Raw genomic sequence first — 18749 nt, forward strand, 5'->3', positions numbered from 1 at the left:
CCTATATTTTCAATAAACTTAGGTCTTTTGATTATTCATAACACTTTTACTATTACAGATCTTTTTTTTTTTTTCTTTTTGAGACAGGGTCTTGCTCTGACACACAGGCTGGAATGCAGTAGCACCATCAAAGCTCACTGCAGCCATGACCTGCTGGGTTTATGCAATCCTCCCACCTCAGTCATGTAGGTAGCTGGGACCACAGGCATGTGCCACCACATTCAGTCACTATTATGGATATTAACACTATGTCTGTTCCACGTAATCCAAACATGAATGGATTTGTATCTTAAATTTGCATCTGCTGCCTTTATTGTGCATACTAGTGGATAAAAGAAGTTTATCCAGAGAAAATGAGTTTTGCATTGAATTTCAAATTACTAGTTAGCTAGATAAAGAGGTAGAATGGTAAGATTCAGGGGCATTCAGCAAAGAGATAAGCATATAATGTCATGAATCAAGAAAAATGGCATACATGGAAAACAACAGTGGGTCCTTTGAGAGCTAAGGCAATACATTGGTGTGAAGCAGGAAATAAGCCAGACATATCAAAGGAGCCAGATCACACAGACCAGGGGTGTCTAATCTTTTGGCTTCCCTGGGCCACACTGGAAAAAGAACTGTCTTGGGCCACACATAAAATACACTAACATTATCAATAGTTGATGAGCTAAAAAAAAAAAAAAAAAAAATTCATAATGTTTCAAAAAAGTTTACTAATTTGGTCTGCATTCAAAGCTGTCCTGGGCCATATACGTCGATAAAATGTAAAAATTGGGCTATTACTTCTTCCATAACTCTTAAATCTGCACTGTCCAATAAGGTAGGCACTAGCCACATGTGGCTACTTGAAATATAGCAAGTCCAAATTGAGATGTGCTGTAAGTGTTAAAATACACACTGGTTTGAAGATTAGGACAAAATGTAAAATATGTCATTAGTAATAGTAGTCCAGTTATACTAGATTTAAAAATATTATTACAATTAATTTCACCTATTTTTAGCCCTTTTAAACGTAGCTACTATAAAATTCCCCATGAAACTTGTATATATATTTCACGTCACATATTCTATTGGACAGTCATGCTTCAAATCATGCTTTGTTCTTTATACAATATTGCTAAAGCTAATCCAGAATATTAGGTAATGCAAGTTACAAGATAAAAAGCTGTTTTACCAGCCTGTGCAACATAGTGAGACACTGTCTATACAAAAAATAAAAAAACTTAGCCAGGCGTGATGGCACTCATGTGGCTGAGGCAGGGGGATCACTTGAGTCCTGGAGTTCGAGGCTGTAGTAAGCCATGACTGTACCACTGCACTCTAGCCTGGGCAACAGTGCGAGAACCGGACAAAAAAATAAAAATAAAAATAAAAATAACTGTTTTACCTCCAATATAAAGAGTTATAGGTCTTAACTCTCTTTTTCTTTTTAGTACTAGTTTTTGAGTTCCCTAATAAAGGATAACTAAATCACGATTCTTCCGTAAAAGCTCCACAGTTTAATGTTCTATTGATTAAAAGGTTTTTTTTTTTCAGTTATTTTATTTTGGCTACCTCAGCTAGGTTTTTTTTCTCCTCCATTTCACAACTTTATTATGTATGTGTTCAAAGAGGTTCAAAGAACAAAATAGTATTTGTTCTTAAAATGCAAAAAAAAAAATTAAACACAAATCTGAATAATTTATTCAGAATAAGAAATGTCCTATAATTCAAAACTGATCATTTAAAATTTGTCTCTAATTTATTGCTTAGAAAGTATCATAGTACAACTAAGCAGGTCTAATATCTTCAAGTACTGATTAGTCTAAATCTTTATGTCTGAAATACTAAGTATGATTACCAACTTTTGCTTCCTCAATATGCCTTACAAACGGAACCTCTTACAAACATCTCCTTATGTGCCAATCCCGTCTCAACCTCCTTTCCAAAGCTTCCCACTCAGTATTGTATTTGAATTTTTTTTCTTTTTTTTTTTTTTAAGATGGAGTCTCGCTTTGCCACCCAGGCTGCAGTGCAGTGGCGCGATTTCAGCTCACTGCAACCTCCACCTCCTGGGTTCAAGCAATTCCCAGAAGTGACTGTTGCAGGTGGCTGAAGCTCACCTTTGCAGGAGGCAGAGCTTCAAAAAATAAAAGTCTAAAATATGAAGGACGTAAGAGTGAAGACTTGCCTCAGCCTCCCCCAGAGTAGCTGGGATTACAGGCGCCTGCCAACACGCCCAGCTAATTTTTGTATTTTTAGTGGAGATAGGGTTTCACCGTGTCGGCCAGACTGGTCTCAAACTCCTGACCTCAAGTGATCCACTGGCCTCAGTCTCCCAAAGTGTTTAGATTACTGGCATGAGCCACCGTGTCCGGCCCTGAATTGCTTTAATTTAAACAAAAGAACTAAAACAAAGACCTATCTATGATAACTGCTTTAACAGGTATCCAGAAAATCCACACAAATAACAATATTACACAGAAAAAAACTTTTATATGAGGTACTGGTTCTCCAATGCAGTTATTATATGATGTACTGGTTCTCTAATGCAGTGGTTCGTACAGTGTCGTTCCTGAACCAGCAGCATCATTACCACCTGGGAACTTGTTAGGAATTCTAGACATGTATCAGAAACTTTGAGAGCTCAGCCCTTTTGAGAGTTTATGTTTTGATAAATCCTCTAGGTGATTCTGAGGCATGCTAAAATGTTAGAATTACTCCTCTAAGGCAAGGTTTCTCAATCATGGCACTACTGATATTTTGGACTGAATAATTCTTTGTTCGGTACAGGGGATGTCCGGTGCATTGAAAGGTATTTAGCTGTATCCCTGGGATCTACCCACTAGATGCCAATAGAAACACTCCCCCAACTCCCCAACTCCCCCCACCCTCATGTCCCCAGTAATCACAACAATCAAAAATATCTCCAGACTTTGTACCCTGGAGGGTAAAAGCATCCCCTGGTGAGAGCAACTGCCCTAAAGAAAAGAAAATCAGTATTCATCTATGGTTATTGTTATTGTTTGGTAAATATTCGTGCTTCTCTCCCCACTCTCCATAGGAGGGATACGATTCTGCACTCCAGTCAATATGGGGGCTAAATCATGACTTACTTCAGTCAATACACTGTGACACAAGCAGAGGCGGTAAATGTGCTTGCAAAGTCTGGCTTGGTCTTCTGAATGCTCTGCACTCCACTAAGAGAATATGCCTGGATAAATGGAGCAGACTTGAACCTGACTCACAGCCTAAAGCCGAGACATCACCAAAGCACAGTAAATTTGGCTGATCATGCCACTGAGAGACTAGGGTTGTTTGTTAAGCAGCATTAGTGGAGCAAGAGCACTAACACAACACCACTAGAGACATATTTGAGCAGCCCAGCTTAGACTGCCTTTATGAATAAAACAGTCACTTTCCTTTCAAGCATATCTATTAACACAACTACTTTCACATTTGCTAAGGGGCTGTTTTTTTCTTTTTTTTTGAGACAGGGTCTCGTTCTGTTGCCCTGGCTGGAGTACAGTGGTACGATCACAGCTCACTGCAGCCTCAACCTCCTTAGGCTCTGCTAGGGGGCTATTTTAACTGAGGCAAATGTCTTTACTATGAAGACCTTAAGATAGATACAAATGGTCTCTGTAGAGAAGTTCATCCATATCATGCACTAGACCTACACTGTGGCTATACACATTTAAACGAAGTAAAATTAAAAATTTGGTTCCTCAGTAACAGTAGTAACATTTCAAATGTTCAATAGTTTCATGTAGCTAGTAGTTACCTCACTGCAAGGTGCACTAAGTTCTAATGGACAGCACTGATAGATTTAAGCAAATAGATTATAATATGAAGTATTAGTACAACAATAAAGAGATGAGGCCAGGCGCAATGACTCATGCCTATAATCCCAGCATTTTGGGAGGCTGAGGCGGGCGGATCACTTGAGGTCAAGAGTTTGAGACCAGCCTCGCCAACATGGTGAAACCCTGTCTAAACTAAAAATAAAAAAATTTAGCTGAGTGTGGTGGTGCACACCTATAATCTTAGCTACCTGGGAGGCTAAGGCAGGAGAATCACTTGAACCCGGGAGGTGGAGGTTGCAGTGAGCTGAGATCACACCACTGCACTCCAGCTTGGGCAACAGAGCGAGACTCCACCTCAAAGAATAAAAATAAAAGAGAAATGAAGAATTAACTAACTTCCTGAAACACTTGTTTCCTCTTGACTTCTATCCATGATTTCTCACTCTCCTGGTTTTCCTCCTAGTTCACTAGCCACTTCTTAGTATCCTTTGTTGACACCTCTTCCACTGTTCTGCCAGATCTCTTCATCTTCAAGTGTCCCAAAGCTTTATTCTTTTCTCTAAATTCTCTCCCTAGGTGAGTTAGTCCAGTTCCCTTAGAATATCATTGGCACACTGATGACCTTCAAATTTGTATCTCCAACCCAGAACTTCAAGCAGAGCTCCCAGCCTCTACATTGGTCAATTGCTTACTAAACATTTCAACTAGAAAAATAATTAGGCATTGCAAAATTAACATATATAAATCAAATTATTTATTTTTTGACCCAAAATCGATTTACTCCCTCCACTCCCTCCTTCTTTCTCAACTCAGGAAACAGTATGAGTTGTTCTGCCAGAAAGGTCACTCTGAAGGTTTCCTCCTGTGAATCGTAATTATTCCACCTCTAAAAATATATCCCAAAGCCATCATTCCTTTCCATATCAACAGTTCTTAAGCCTAGTCCAAATCAACATCATCTCTAACATAAATTACTATAACATCATTTCCTCCATTGGTGTTCACCATTATGCCACTATCAACCATTATCCACGGTGGACACAGTGATCTTTTAAAAATTCTGTATCAGATCATCTTCCTCTCCTGCTTAACACCTCCAGTGGTTTCCCTTTGTACTTAAAATCAATACTCTTTTTCAGGGCCTACAAGAGTTCATATAATCTGTCCCACCATGTCTAATTACATTTCCAATCCACTCTACCATTTCTCCTCCTTACTCACTGCACTCCAGCCCCTATAGCCTTCTTTCTGAACCTCTAAAATGCCAAATCAACTAACTTAGAGCCTTTGAACTAACTTCCTGGTGTCAAGAAAGTTCTTCTCTGAAATCTTTGCACAATGAATTCTTCTTAACATTCATGTCTCTGTGCAAATTTCACTTATAAAAGAGGCCTTCCATAATCCCACAAACTAATGTAGCCTCCCACTTAAAGTTACTTTCTATTATATTGCTGTCTTATTTTCTGCAAAGCAAATATCACTATTCAACTCAGAAATCCTTTAACTCAAAGGCCATAATTGTCAGTTATAGCATGAACTTCAATAAAAATTTAGTGATTTTTATTTTAAGAAAAACAGAATTTACAACATCCCATTAACCTTCTAAGAATTAACTCAATGTCTTCAAAAAAAAACAGGGAACAAATAGCATATAAGCCCTGTAAGATGTTCACAAAATACAGCCATACTGAATCCCTTCTTTGTATCAAATATAGAGTTAAGCACAGCAGATGTACTTATTTTTCCCCTAAATTTGTTTTTCAACATTGGATTAATTTGGTGCTTATGAAATGATTAAATTATTTTAAAAGACCCTATTATATGGTAGCAGTCATAACACAAATTTGTTCTTTTGTTTTTCCAGTCTCTTAGGTAGAGACTAACAATTGTGCTGAATTGTAAGATTGTTTTGTGGTGTGTGTTCAACTAAGCTGAATCTACTAAACACATTCCAACTTTAATCTGAATGAAATATTGAACCATTATTTCAAAGATACAAAAAGATTTTTGCAAAGCCATGTGCCACCTACCATCCTATAGCAGGCAAGTAAATCTGTATCTCCCAAAGACTGACATTAACATTTTGAAAATTTCTTAAAATTCTCCTTTATATCACTTCCTATCTGATTTATCGCATCTCCTGATTTCCTTTTTACTTCTAATCTTGCCTCACTTCAATCCATCCTCCACACTTCTCAAATATGAACTAACACTGATTGTTTTACTCTGTTACTTACCTTCTCAACTGCTCATATTATCTATACAGTAAAGTATGAACTGTTTAATAAAGTCCTCTATAATCAGGCTTCTACCTTACTACACAGCTTCACATATGCCATTTCCCTATGTTCTAGTCTCATTTACTACATGAAATTAATTGACTAAGCCATGTTTTGTTTAAGTTGTATACCTCTGCACATATTATCATTTCTTGGCATCCAACGAGGATTGGTACCAGGACCTCTGTGGTTAACGAAATCCACTGATGCACAAGTCTCTTATTTAAAATGGCTCCTCTTGTATACTTCAAATCATCTCTAGATTACTTATAATACCTAATATAATGTAAATATGTAAAAAGTTGTACAGTGTTGTTTTTCTATTTGTGTTATTTTTGTTGTTGTATTGTTATTTTTTTGTGGGTTTTTTCCAACTATTTTCAACCTTCAGTTAGTTGAATCCATGAAATTAGAACCTACAGATATGGAAGGCTAACTGTCCCATTTCCCTTGCTTTTATGTCCTTAGTGAAATCCTATTCTTGCTTCATCATACAGAATAAGCATCATCTCCATGAAGACTTCCATGATCGTTTCAAGCAAAGTAAATCACTTTCTTCTTTGGGCTAGTTCTACACTGAGCCCATACTTAGTGGAAAGCACTATTGTGTAATGGAGTCTGTCTTGAATTCCAGAATTTCCTGCTTATCATGTGATCTTTGTCAAATTACTTAATCTTTCTGTACTAGTTTCCTCATTTGGAAAACGGTAAAAGAAATAGTACAACTTCATATAACTTTTGAAAACCTTACTGAGATAACTGGTTATTTTATGCATGTAAAGTTCTTAGAACAGCATCTATCACTTAGTAAGCACTAAATAAAAGTTATTAATTATTACATTATGTAGTAATAGTTTAAAGCTATACTTCCTCCACTAAATTGTGAAGTCCTTGATAGTAAGGATTGTGTCTTTTTTGTCTTTCAATCTCTAACAAGTTTGAGTTACAAATCTCAGCAACTATCTGCTGACTTAAACTGAAAAATATCTGACCCTAGAGAAGCAAAGATCGAGCAATCACTTTCTCATGCAGTTTCCTGTTTATAAAGAGTAGTCATTCTTAATATGTAAAATGCTAATCATATAATGATATTTCACTGATAGACTCAAAGCTCAAAATCACATGAAGTAAGACATATGACATTGCACTACTGAACTTCATGAATTTCATACTCAACACATTTTTAAGTGATCCTGCCACTCCTCTAGTAGCAGTAACTATTGATCTCTTCTGCACCTCCAAGATGTCAGAGCAGTGGGGCATTTTCAGGAAACTGGTGACATGTGTTGCTCTCTTCAAACCAGTGACTGGTGCAATATTGTGATAGTAATGAGGTATGATTCAGTGCTAGTTTACCAAGGAAGGTAAACTTTACCAAAGGAGTTCAACTAGCACTGATTTGTATCTCATTACTGACACAATATGGCACCAGTCTGGTCATACTAATAGATCAAACAGTGAAAGATGTTCAATTTAATCATATTTACAGGAATATTTGATACGATAATGGATATTAAGGAATTCCAAAGAACCTAAAAGAAAGCTGGAAAAGCTTTTAAAAAACGGGGGGAGGGGGAAATCACCGCTACAGTATTCCATAGTGTATATGTACACATTTTCTTTATTCAATCTATCACTGATGGGCGTTTGGGTTGATTCCACATCTTTGCTATTATGAATAGTGCTGCAATGAACATACATGTGCATGTATCTTTGTAAAATAATAATTTATATTCTTTTGGGTATATACCCAGTGATGGGATTGCTGAGTCAAATGGTATTTCTGGTTCTACATCTTTGAGGACTCGCCACACTGTCTTCCACAATGGCTGAACTAATTTACATTTCCACCAACACTGTAAACACGTGGAGTACTATCCAGCCATAAAAAGGAATGAGATAATGTCCTTTGCAGGGACTTGGACAAAAGACCACAAAAGACCAGCCACAGATACAAGGCTATCTTGAATACGAGGGGCCAAAATGCTGAGGCCAGGCACATGCGGCCTACCTATGACTGCTGCTGCACTAGGAAAACAGAGAACTACCCTGCCTCTCCCTTTCAGGAGCTGGATGCCATCATCCTCAGCAAACTAACACAGGAACAGAAAACCAAACACCACATGTTCTCGCTTATAAGTGGGAGCTAAACAATGACAACAAATGGACACAGGGAGGGGAACATCACACACTAGGACCTGTCAGGATGGGGTAGGGGGAGGGAGAGCATTAGGAAAAATAGCTAATGCATGCTGGGCTTAATACCTATGTGATAAGTTGATAGGTGCAGCAAATCACCATGGGACACATTTACCTATGTCACAAACCTGCACATCCTACACATGTACCCCAGAACTTAAACTTAAAATTTAAATTAAAAAAAATCACCTCCATCCAAACAACAGGAAAAAGCTGGATAAACTACAAACTCCTACCAGACAGCCTGAAATCCAGGAATGGGGCAGCCCCCATTCCCAGGAGAAAAAAGATTACAGATTGTCCCAACTGTAGTAGAGCATAGGAGGAAGGAACAGAGACCAAATAAATACATAAGAAGAAACCAAGTATAACTTTAATAATTTGACAAAGACCAAATGCAGGCTAGCATAATAGTACAGCAACACTGAGAGCCCCAAACACAAGGTGAATTCACACTGACTCTCAGACTCTTTTGCAAGGGCCCTCACTTTACACATAAAGATTGGGAGAGGGGAAGAGACTAAACAGCCTAAGTCAGTGCTACAGATACAGAGGAGGAGACTGACCACCAGTGAAGGAAAGCAAAAAGTTCTACCCTCCTTCCAAACCCTTCTCTCCCATAGAGGAAAGGACTTAAGCTGCTGTAGGAGGAGAATCAACCCTGTTGACCCCAGGACACAAATACAATCCATCCTTGCTGAAAGATGAGTAAAAGAAAAAACTCTCTATACCTGAGAGAGGGGCAAACAACAGTCCTTTCTCAGAGTGAGGCAGAAAACTCTCTACCACAAAAGACCAGCCACAGATACAAGGCTGTCATGAACAGCAGGGGCCAAAATGCTGAGGCCAGGCACATACAGCCTACCTAAGAGTGTAGCTGCACTAGGAAAACAGAGAACTAACCTGCCTCTCATACCCTGAACTGAGTAATGAAACACAGTGTTCTACAGCTGGAGGTAGGGCAAGAGCATGGCGAGAGGCACCCTCTGTAGCACAAGTGTGCGCCAAAGCACAGGAAAACTGGAGTGGAACTATTATATAGAAAAATAAGAAAACGTCTCTGGCACAATGGTCTCACAATAAGCACAGGGCATCTTTAGAGGAATTTGAAGCCTGTGAGACACTGAAGGTAACCATAGCAATAACAAAACTCAAACTCAGCTCAATTCCTAACTAATGCAAATCCCACAATAAAGGACAAATCATAGAAAAAAGGCACCCATTTCAAGGTGTAAAAACTATTTATCTCACTATCTACTAATCTGCACATATTTGGCACTCAATAAAAAAAAAAAAGACAAACAAAAAGAAAAACAGAATTATCATAAACAGAAACAGACCCAGAGATGACCCAGTTGTTGGAACTACCAGACAGGAATCTTAAATAACTATAACTATGAGTAAGATGTTAAAAAAAAAAAAAACCTAGAAAGGTAGATGAAATGTGTTAACAGACAGGAATTTCAATAGAGATGAAAATTCTACGAGTCAAATGGAAGAGCTACAAATAAAAAATATAATATCACAGATGAAAAATTTCTTAGGCAGAATTATCAGTATATTCAATAAAGCTAAAGATGAATGCAGCAGATTCGAAGACAAGCCAATGAAAAATACCAGAATTGAAACACAACTCCAAAAAAAGTGAAAAAAAATAGAGTACCCAAAAGCTGTGGGATAATAACAAATGGTCTAGCATATGTATAATTGGATTCCCAGATTCTTAGAAAGATAATAGAGAAGCAATAGGGCAAAAGAAATAATTGAAGAAATAATGGACACAATGTCTTTTACAACCTAGTCTCAAAAGTCATATACCATCAGTTTTGCCTTATTCTGCTGGTCCCAGAAACCAATCCTGACACAATTTGGAAGCGGTCCACAGAAGGGCATGAATACCAGAAGGCAAGGATAACTGGGGACCATTTTGAAAGCTAGCTACTACAAATCTGGTGAATGGATAAACAAACTGGTACACCCATATTGTGGAACAGTAATCAACAATAAAAAGGAATAAACTACAGATATGTGCCCCAGCAAAACCCACAAGTGAATTATGCTAAATGAAAGACACTAGACCCAATAAGCTACATACAGTATTTATATCGGCATTCTGGGAAAGGTGAAACCAAAGGGACCCAAAACTGAGCTGTCAGGGGCTTGGAAAGGCCCAGAAGACTGACCATAAAGAGACATGAGGGAACTTTGTGGGATGATGGCAATGTTATATATTCGATTATAATGCTGCTTATATGACTGTACATGTCTGTAAAATTCATAGAACTGTACACCTAAAAAGGGTAAGTTTTATAGTATGTAAATTATACCTCAAGAAAGTGCTCATAGAAAGACAGAGAAGGGAATATTGAGGGGAAACAGAAGAGGCTTGGTTGAGAGGATGGATACAGGAGTCGTAACGTGCAAATAATAAAAGTTTCTGAAAGAAAGATGACTACTAAACTAATAACATTATAAAGTCCCTCAAGCTAAAGAAATTTCTCCAAGCTTGAGTCTGCAGGTGAAAACTGCCTATCAAATTATGGGTTACAAGGGTGAGAAAAGATATCCTGGCAAATGCCATGAACTCAAGAATAAAGAGAAAAACCTTAGATGCTTCCAGAAAAAAACAAGTTACTTAGGAAAAAAAAAAAAAGAGAGGTAGGCATAGGCCTTTATACCCACAACATGGCAAAAGAAGATAGTGAAAGAGCATTCATAAATTTTTGAGAGAAAAGGACTGCCACCCAAGAATTCTATCCCAACAAAGAGTAAAAGGAAAGTATTTTGGCGTATGTTATCACTCATTTATCCAATTGAGAGAAACGGCCAAAAAAAAAAAAAACTAAATAACAACTGAATCATAGCAGATATAGAGGAGGAAAAGAGAAGACCTTATGACATATGTAATTAAATCTAACTAGGGAATAGTAAAGAAATTGGACAGAGATATAAGATAAAAAAAAATTCAGTGCATTAGAATTAAAATAAAGCATCTAAACAAAAGGAATATTAAAATCAGACCAGTGTACAGTAGTATCTTTATCTGCAGTTTCATCTCCGCAGTTTCAGTTACCCTTGGTCAATCATGGTTCAAAATATTAAAAGGAAAATTCCAGAAATAAACAATTGGTAAGTTTTAAACTGTGTACTGTCTGAGTAGTGTGAAGAAATTTCTCACCATCCTGCTCCATCCCACCCAAGACATAAATCATCACTTTGTCCAGCACATCCACACTGTGTATACTACCTGACCGTTAGCCATCAACATCATCTGCTCCTGATATCCAATCATCAACATCATCGTGGCTTGATGATCCAGAATCACCAAAAGCAGATGCTCCTCCTTCTGAAGTATTGTCAGAAGGTTAATAGTAGCCTAACACTACATCACAACACCTACATTCTTCACCTCACTCGCTCTCATCACATAGACATTTTATCTCTCACATCATCGCAGGAGGAAGGGTACAATACAATATTTTGAGAGCGAGAGAGACCACTTTCACAAAACTTTTATTACTTTATTACTTCTATTGTTATAATTGTTCTATTTTATTATTAATTATTGTTAATCTCTTACTGTGCCTAATTTATAAATTACACTTTATCACAGGTATTTATGTATAGGAAAAAACATAGTATTAATATAGAAAGGGTTCAGTACTATCCATGGTTTTAGGCATCCACTGGGAGTCCTGGAATGTATCCCCTGGGATAAGGGGAGATGCCTGTACAAGAAAACTGCAAGTGACAATTTCCAACAGCTTTTTTGTTTGTTAGTTTTTACCTGGTTTGCAAGATGAGAGTGACCAAACAGCTTGTGACCCAATTTCCCGTACTGTTCCAGTCCTTTCCAACTGCTTGGGGTCAGCACCAGGAGGTGTCTTGTTTGGTGTAGTCATTTTTAAAATATTCTATGTAGAAAACAAGAATGCACACATTGTATCAGGAACTGGGCATCTTTCTACAAAAGGTTTTTACCAAGAAAAATTTAATGGAACTCATATACCCTGACATTAATCATTTATTCTGAAGAATGCAGTTAATATAATTAAATCACTGTAATTTAAATCTTAGGGGCTAGGCATGGTGGCTCACACCTGTAATCCCAACACTTTGGGAGGCTGAGACAGGAGGATCATGTGAGCCCAGGAGTTCAAGACCAGCCTGGACAACATGGCAAGACCCCATCTCTATTTTTAAATAAATAAAAATCTTAGGAATTCAGGTTTTGTTTCATATGACCAGATATGCAAAGCAGTGAGCTATAGCAGTCAAAAGAGCACAGAATCAAAGTTTTGGCCACAGTATCTCCTTTAATCAGCCTAGACTTTGAGTAGGTCTGGGCTTTATTTCCTCTCCTGTTAAAGAGGTTCACTTGATGATTTTTACTTCTACAATGCTATGCAGTTCTATAATTCTGTGCCTGAAAATTCAAATGACTTTTAGCCCTAGAAAAGTCAGACTGAAATACTTTTATTCTAGGACTATATAAATATTGATCCTCATTTTATTTACTTAATTCCTTTTTTTTTTAGAGACAGGATCTAGCTATGTTACCCAGGCTGGTCTTGAACACCTTGCTTCAAGCGATCCTCCCACCTCAGCCTCCCAAGTAGCTGGGATTACAGGTGTGATCCCATCACCCCACTAAGATCCTCATTTTAAATATTCATTGAGTGATGCAGAGAACAGTCATACCTGCCCTCTAGCTGTCAAAAGTTTTATTTAAGACCCAGCCCGGTGGCTCACACCTGTAATCCCAGCAGTTTGGGAGGCCAAGGCAGGTGGATTGCTTGAGCCCAGGAGTTCGAGACCAGCCTGGAATATGGTGAAACCCTGTCTCTAAAACAATTCCAAAAAATCAGCCTGGTGTGGCGGCACACACCTGTAGTCCCAGGGGGGCTGAGACAGGAGGATCACCTGAACTGGGAGGCGGAGGTTGCAGTGAGCCGAGATCGTGCTACTGCACTCCAGCCTGCGTAACAGAGCAAGACACTGTCCCCAAAAACACAAAAATAAGAAAAAAATGTTAAAAGTTCACTCACATATGCTCTTACCATAGAAGATAAGGTCAGGAAAATGGCTTCAAGATTTTGAAGTGAATAACTGGCCCATTCTAAAAAGGTTGACCTCATCTTTCACATCTTTTGTTAATTTTACTAAGTCTATTCATATGTGAAAAAACACTTCAATACTGGATCGTGAACAATATGTAAAACTGCTTTGGTAGCGCAGTTACTGCTACTGAACATTGTTATATATGCTATTCAAAATAGGTGCAATCGTTCTGCATACCGTTTCCTTGACACCTCCCATTGTATCCGAAGTTGTTCTTTAATCGGCACACAAGCACTTGATACTTACTAAATAACGGCAGAGACAACGGACTGTAAACTTTGGCAAGGCCTGAGGCTTAAATGCTCAATAAGTAATTTACTGAATGAATAAACAGATGAATAGGTTCAGTCATGAATTAGTTGTCACTTGCCTGCAAGTTAGGTGAGATCTAGGGCGAGACTATTCAACCTGCAACCATCATTACTAACTGAATGTCCTGTTACCTAAAAAAAGATAGAAATAAAGCCCATCTTTAGGGCAGAATTCAACTGCCGGACTTGGGACTGGACGCCACCAAGTGGATAAAATATGGAGCTCGGAAAAGATTGGATTCCCGGCCCTGAACTGACCACACAGTTGAGAGGAAGTTGAGGCCTAGAAGAGCGCGCAACAGTAAGCCGTGTCGGCACCAGACTCTGTTGGTCCTACTGACACCTCCAGCGTTAGAATGACTAAGGCTCCACTCCTGACCCACCGGCCTTGAGGAAAGCGCAAACGAAAAAAAAGATTGAAACCGGAGAGGCGAATGCATCTGTTTACGCTAGGACCACGCTCGACGTCGGAGAAAAGCCCACACACTCACAGTTTCCAGACCTGGCTGCTTGCCGAAACTCAGGTTCTCAGCACCTCCAGCAGCTCCGTGCCACTCCCACTCGGCTTCCTAGGACAGCCTGGCTTCGCCAACGGCGTTGAACAAGGGTCGCAGCTCAATGACGTCATATCTCCCTACCTACCTCCAGGGTTCCGCCTCACGCTCTATGTCGCGCGCGCGCACTACGTCCTATGGCTTGCGCGAGCGGCGGCTGGGCACCGCCATTTTGGCCGGTGGCCGTGAGAACACGCTGTGTGGCTGAAAAGTGAAGGCAAGAGCTGATTTGGCCTCTGTGCTCCCCTCCGCAAGGGGATCGTTTTCTCCAGGTACGTGAATAGCCCGGAGAGGTTTGGCCGTTAGCTGCCATCTGCCAGGTTGGAAAGAATGTAGGGACGTTCTCCGAGAGCCTTTGGTTAGGCCTTAGGTGGCGGAGACAGCAGCAGCGCGTGGCAGCGGTTCCTGCGGGACAGCTGGAACTGATGGAGCGCGGGCGACGCCGAGAGCTTGGGGGCGCCTCGGTCTTCCCCTCCAGCCGACCCGGCTGTCGCCGCTGTTGCCTGTCACACCCGCGAGGGACTTCGAGAATGGACCTAGATGCCGTAGTCTCCACTCCCCCTTTACCCCACTCCCGCCCTGAAGCTAAACCTGCTGGAGAGGAAGGCACCTTTAGAACTTACAGCACTCTCTAGTACCCCCACACTCCTCCAGCACCCTAAAATGGATATATTGCCACATGTGCATATTTGGTTGTGGGAAGTCGTGGCTTCCACGTTTTGTTGAGTGGAATGAGTCATGGCATCTTGCCGCCATGAAGTCGAATACCCGCTGTCCACTCCCAGGCTTTATAGAAATGATGCCCACATGTCGCTTTGCTTTTCTCAGAACAGCGTGTACGCAGCTATGACTGGGGTTGTCCCAAGTAGTTTCCCAGTAGAAATCCTATAGTTTTTTTGGTACGCTTTTGTAGCACTAGGCACTTTCTCCCCTTACCCGTTTTTCCTTTTATTGTATCTAATACTCATTGAGATCAAGGTTGATGTCTTTACTCAGAATACCTTTATTATCTCTTCAGGGCTTCGTACATTGTAGGCATTTAATACGTATTGTGAATGAATGACAGCCAAAGCCGAATTCCCACCTCCCATTAAGTACATAAGCTTATTTTCTCTTTTTTGATGGTAAAAATCTATAAGAGGAAGAACTGTCTAAATAACATGTTTTATTTTTTTACTCTTTCCCAACAGGACTGCTAACTAGTCATTTATGATAGTGGCATTTATGTTGCAGTAGTTTGTCCCATATTCTGAGAATATTCATTGTATACCAGCCACCTGACAATAATACTTTGTTAGTGTAACCAAAGGCTCAGAACCTGTATTTGAACCAAAAGCTGTTTGGGGTTTGTGAGCTTTTTGAGAACTTAGGTCTCCCCTATTTTAAAAAAGGGAGTTTTTTTGTTTGTTTGTTTGTTGGAAGAGCATCTAACAATTGGGAGGGAGGGGGAGAAAACAATATTAAGTTAGAGTTCTTCTATATGTCTTAAACTTAAAACTCTTTGAAATCAGAGCCGTGTACCATTCCTAACTTGTACGTGTTTTGTAAGACTAATAAACTACAATAAGCATGGGTTAGACTATTTCATGTGATACTAAACATCATTAGTTAACAGCAGTCTTTGAAATGCTTTTACACAGCGTTACAATTATTTTGGCTTTAGACTGTAAATGCTTCTAAGTATTCCTCACTTCCTTTTTTCCTCTCAGCTATAAGAATGACACTGAGGGTCATTGTTCTAGTGTCAATTTTGAACACTTTTGTCTTCGAATCTGAAATATCCGCAAATCCTTCTTTGTTTGCAGGAGCCTGTTAACTATAATCTTCCTCTCCAAGCTTTACTGTGCCTAAGTTTTCTATTGAAAAACAAGTAGGGAATCCCCTTGCCCCAATTATTGAAACTGATACAGAAATTGAATTAAAAGTGTTCACACAGTTAATTAACAGTTCTACAAAGAATCCTTGTTCATTTTTCTTAAATGCATTACAATTTATCACTATTTTTATATAAATCAGTTTATTAACCACTTCTGGTATGTTTTTATTCTACTATAAAAATCAAGCCAGGGTAGTGACATGCACCTATAGTCCCAGCTATTTGGGAGGCTAAAGCAAGAGGATCCCTTGAGCCCAGGAGTCCCAGTGTGTAGTGTCCTGTGATCACTGCCCTCAGCCAGGACACCATAGCAAGATCCCCGTGTCTTTTTAAAAAATTGTCTTTTACAGTCTTTTGGTTTTTAAAATAGTTTGAAAAATTAAATATTTTAGTAGTTTAACAGAAATAAAGTTTAAGCAATTTCGTGATGATTTATCCCCTGGAGGGGAATTCATTATGCTCTTTCACTGAGTAATTGTAGAAAGGCATTCAGTATTTAAATTAGAATGCATGGTGTCCAGTTTTAATAGCTTGCTGAAGAATCTTCATTTCCTAGGAAGTTGTCATTTCCCGAATAATAGCTTTTTTGTGACAATTTAAGCCATCTAATTTCTTCCTCTTCTAATCTTTACAAGACCTGGACCAGTTTTTAGAGGAATAGAGTCAACCTGTTTATTGGAATAACCCTGTACTTATTACATGAACATTTAGTCTCCTTTTGAATGATTTTTTTTTTTTCAGTATGTAGTTTAGTGGACAACTGTCACTATAAAATATTGGTAACTTGCAAGATTTCTAAAGTTGTTATAACCTACAGGAAAATTATTTACTATATTTAAATTCATATTCTCATTCATTTAGCAGAAATGCTTGATCTCCTGTGTGCTAGGCACAGGTTCAGCCACTGGAATGAACAAAAATTCCTACCCTCATGACGGATGGAGTACATTCTACTTGGGGAGGGGGAAAATGTGTGTGTGTGTTTGTAGAGAGACAATATACATACACACCCACGATAGATGTGTGCATATACACCAGAGATATATAAATATATATATATATATATATATGGAATATATAGTATGTCATATAGTTGAGCTAGGGAGAAAAATAAAGCAAGAAAGAAGGATGAAGAGGCAGTTGGGTGTATTTTTCGGTACTGTATATTGTGGTAGTGTAGTTACAAAAGGCTCACTGAGAAATAGTAAAGATTGGAAGGAGTAAGCCATGTAACTCTCTAGGGGGAATAGCATTACAGGCAGAAAGTGCCAAGATCTTGAAGCAAGAACATGCCTGGCATGTGCTAGGAACAACAAAGAGCCAATGTAGCTGGAGCCATACAAGAGCTAGAGTAGTTGGAGATGAGATCAGAAAGTTAACAGAGGCTGATCAATGCCTCATTGATTATTTTCAGGACTTTGGCATTTACTCAGATTGAGAATGAAGCCATTGCAGGATTTTAAATAGAAGAGTGACATGATCTAGCTTACTCTTTAAAAGGCTTCCTATGGTTCCTGTGTTGAGAATGAACTGTTGAGGGTTAGAGTAGAAAGAGGTGAGGGTAAAAGCAAAGAGATCTGTTAGGAAGCTATTTGAGTGATGCTGGTAAGAGATGATAGTGATAGCTTACACCAAACTCATGAGATCAGATTCTGGATGTTTTATAGCTTCAGTGGGATTTGCTGTTATTAGGTGGAAAAGAAAATGACTTCAAGGATTTGGGCCTGAGCAAATGGAAGACTGGAGTTGCCATCTAACAAAATGGGCAAGACTGCTGAAATTTTGGTGAGGATATCAGGAGCTTAGTTGGGAGATTCCTCTTAAGCCTTCCAGAGATGTTAGGTGGGCAGGAAGGGTTCAAGAGAGGTATCCTGACTAAAGATAGAAATTTGGAAATTTGCAATATATAAATGGAATTTAAACCTGTGAGACCAGAATAGAACAACTTGGGGAATGAGTATATGTGGAAAAAAATGACCAAGTCTTAGAGCACTCTGCATTTAGAAGCCTGGGAGATGAAGATGAGTGACCAGGAAAACAGTAGAAAAACCAGATTAGTGTTGTATCCTAAAACCAAGTTAAGAAAGGGTTTTTATCTAGTAGGAAAAGTGTTTATTTGTGTCAGATGCAATTGATTGGTCAGGTGAATTAAGGTCTGATAACCATTTGTTTTAGCCATGTGAAGAACAATGATGGCTCGAAAAGTTTTGATTAAATGATGGGCTCTAGAGCCTAGAATGGATTCCAGAGAGCATGTAGCAAGAAATTTGAGACATTGAGTATAAGCAACTCTTTGAAGTAGTCTTGAAGAAGGAAAAATAAAACAATGGGAGACGATGGGGTCAGATAATAGAATGCCTGAATGCTGATAAGAATGAGCCAGTGGAGAGAATAATTGATGAAGTTAAAGACAGAAGGGAGAATTGTTGGGACATTCTTATGGAATGTCTTCTAGTGTACAAATGGTCTTAGCCAGGGAAATACATACAGTGTCATTGCTGGTTGGCATAAGGGTCCATTTGAGATGATGAATTTAAAGGGAGACTAGTCAGCAGGTTTTGTGTTTTTTTTTCACCTACCATTTTCAGCTCTATGTGTGCAGGTGAAGAGTCGAATTTAAC

General features: G+C 38.9%; 2 protein-coding genes across 15 annotated transcripts in view; one reads left to right on the top strand and one right to left on the bottom strand.

Annotated features, from left to right (window-relative positions):
- ANAPC10 (anaphase promoting complex subunit 10) overlaps positions 1 to 14333 on the bottom strand; it is a 458050-nt gene extending 443717 nt beyond the window's left edge. For 6 of the 11 annotated variants that reach the window (XR_008625237.2, XR_010112042.1, XM_063603951.1 and 3 more), the window contains exons 1-2: positions 14190 to 14326; positions 12054 to 12180 (exon numbers count right to left, since the gene is read on the bottom strand). Coding sequence is in view for 7 of the 11 variants with exons in the window: in XM_063603951.1 (XP_063460021.1) it covers positions 12054 to 12168 (115 nt within the window). In the remaining 4 variants the exon portion in view is untranslated. Of the gene's footprint in view, positions 1 to 12053; positions 12181 to 14189 lie in introns of all 11 variants that reach the window. The other 5 variants (XR_008625236.2, XR_010112041.1, XM_057302172.2 and 2 more) reach the window with 1 other exon arrangement.
- A 12-nt stretch (positions 14334 to 14345) lies between these two features.
- ABCE1 (ATP binding cassette subfamily E member 1) overlaps positions 14346 to 18749 on the top strand; it is a 31126-nt gene continuing 26722 nt past the window's right edge. For 2 of the 4 annotated variants that reach the window (XM_063603948.1, XM_063603949.1), the window contains exon 1: positions 14388 to 14524. The gene's annotated coding sequence lies outside the window, so the exon portion shown is untranslated. Of the gene's footprint in view, positions 14525 to 18749 lie in introns of all 4 variants that reach the window. The other 2 variants (XM_008968856.5, XM_008968857.5) reach the window with 2 other exon arrangements.

This window comes from Pan paniscus, chromosome 3, assembly GCF_029289425.2.
Source record: "Pan paniscus chromosome 3, NHGRI_mPanPan1-v2.0_pri, whole genome shotgun sequence".
Taxonomy (NCBI): domain Eukaryota; kingdom Metazoa; phylum Chordata; class Mammalia; order Primates; family Hominidae; genus Pan; species Pan paniscus.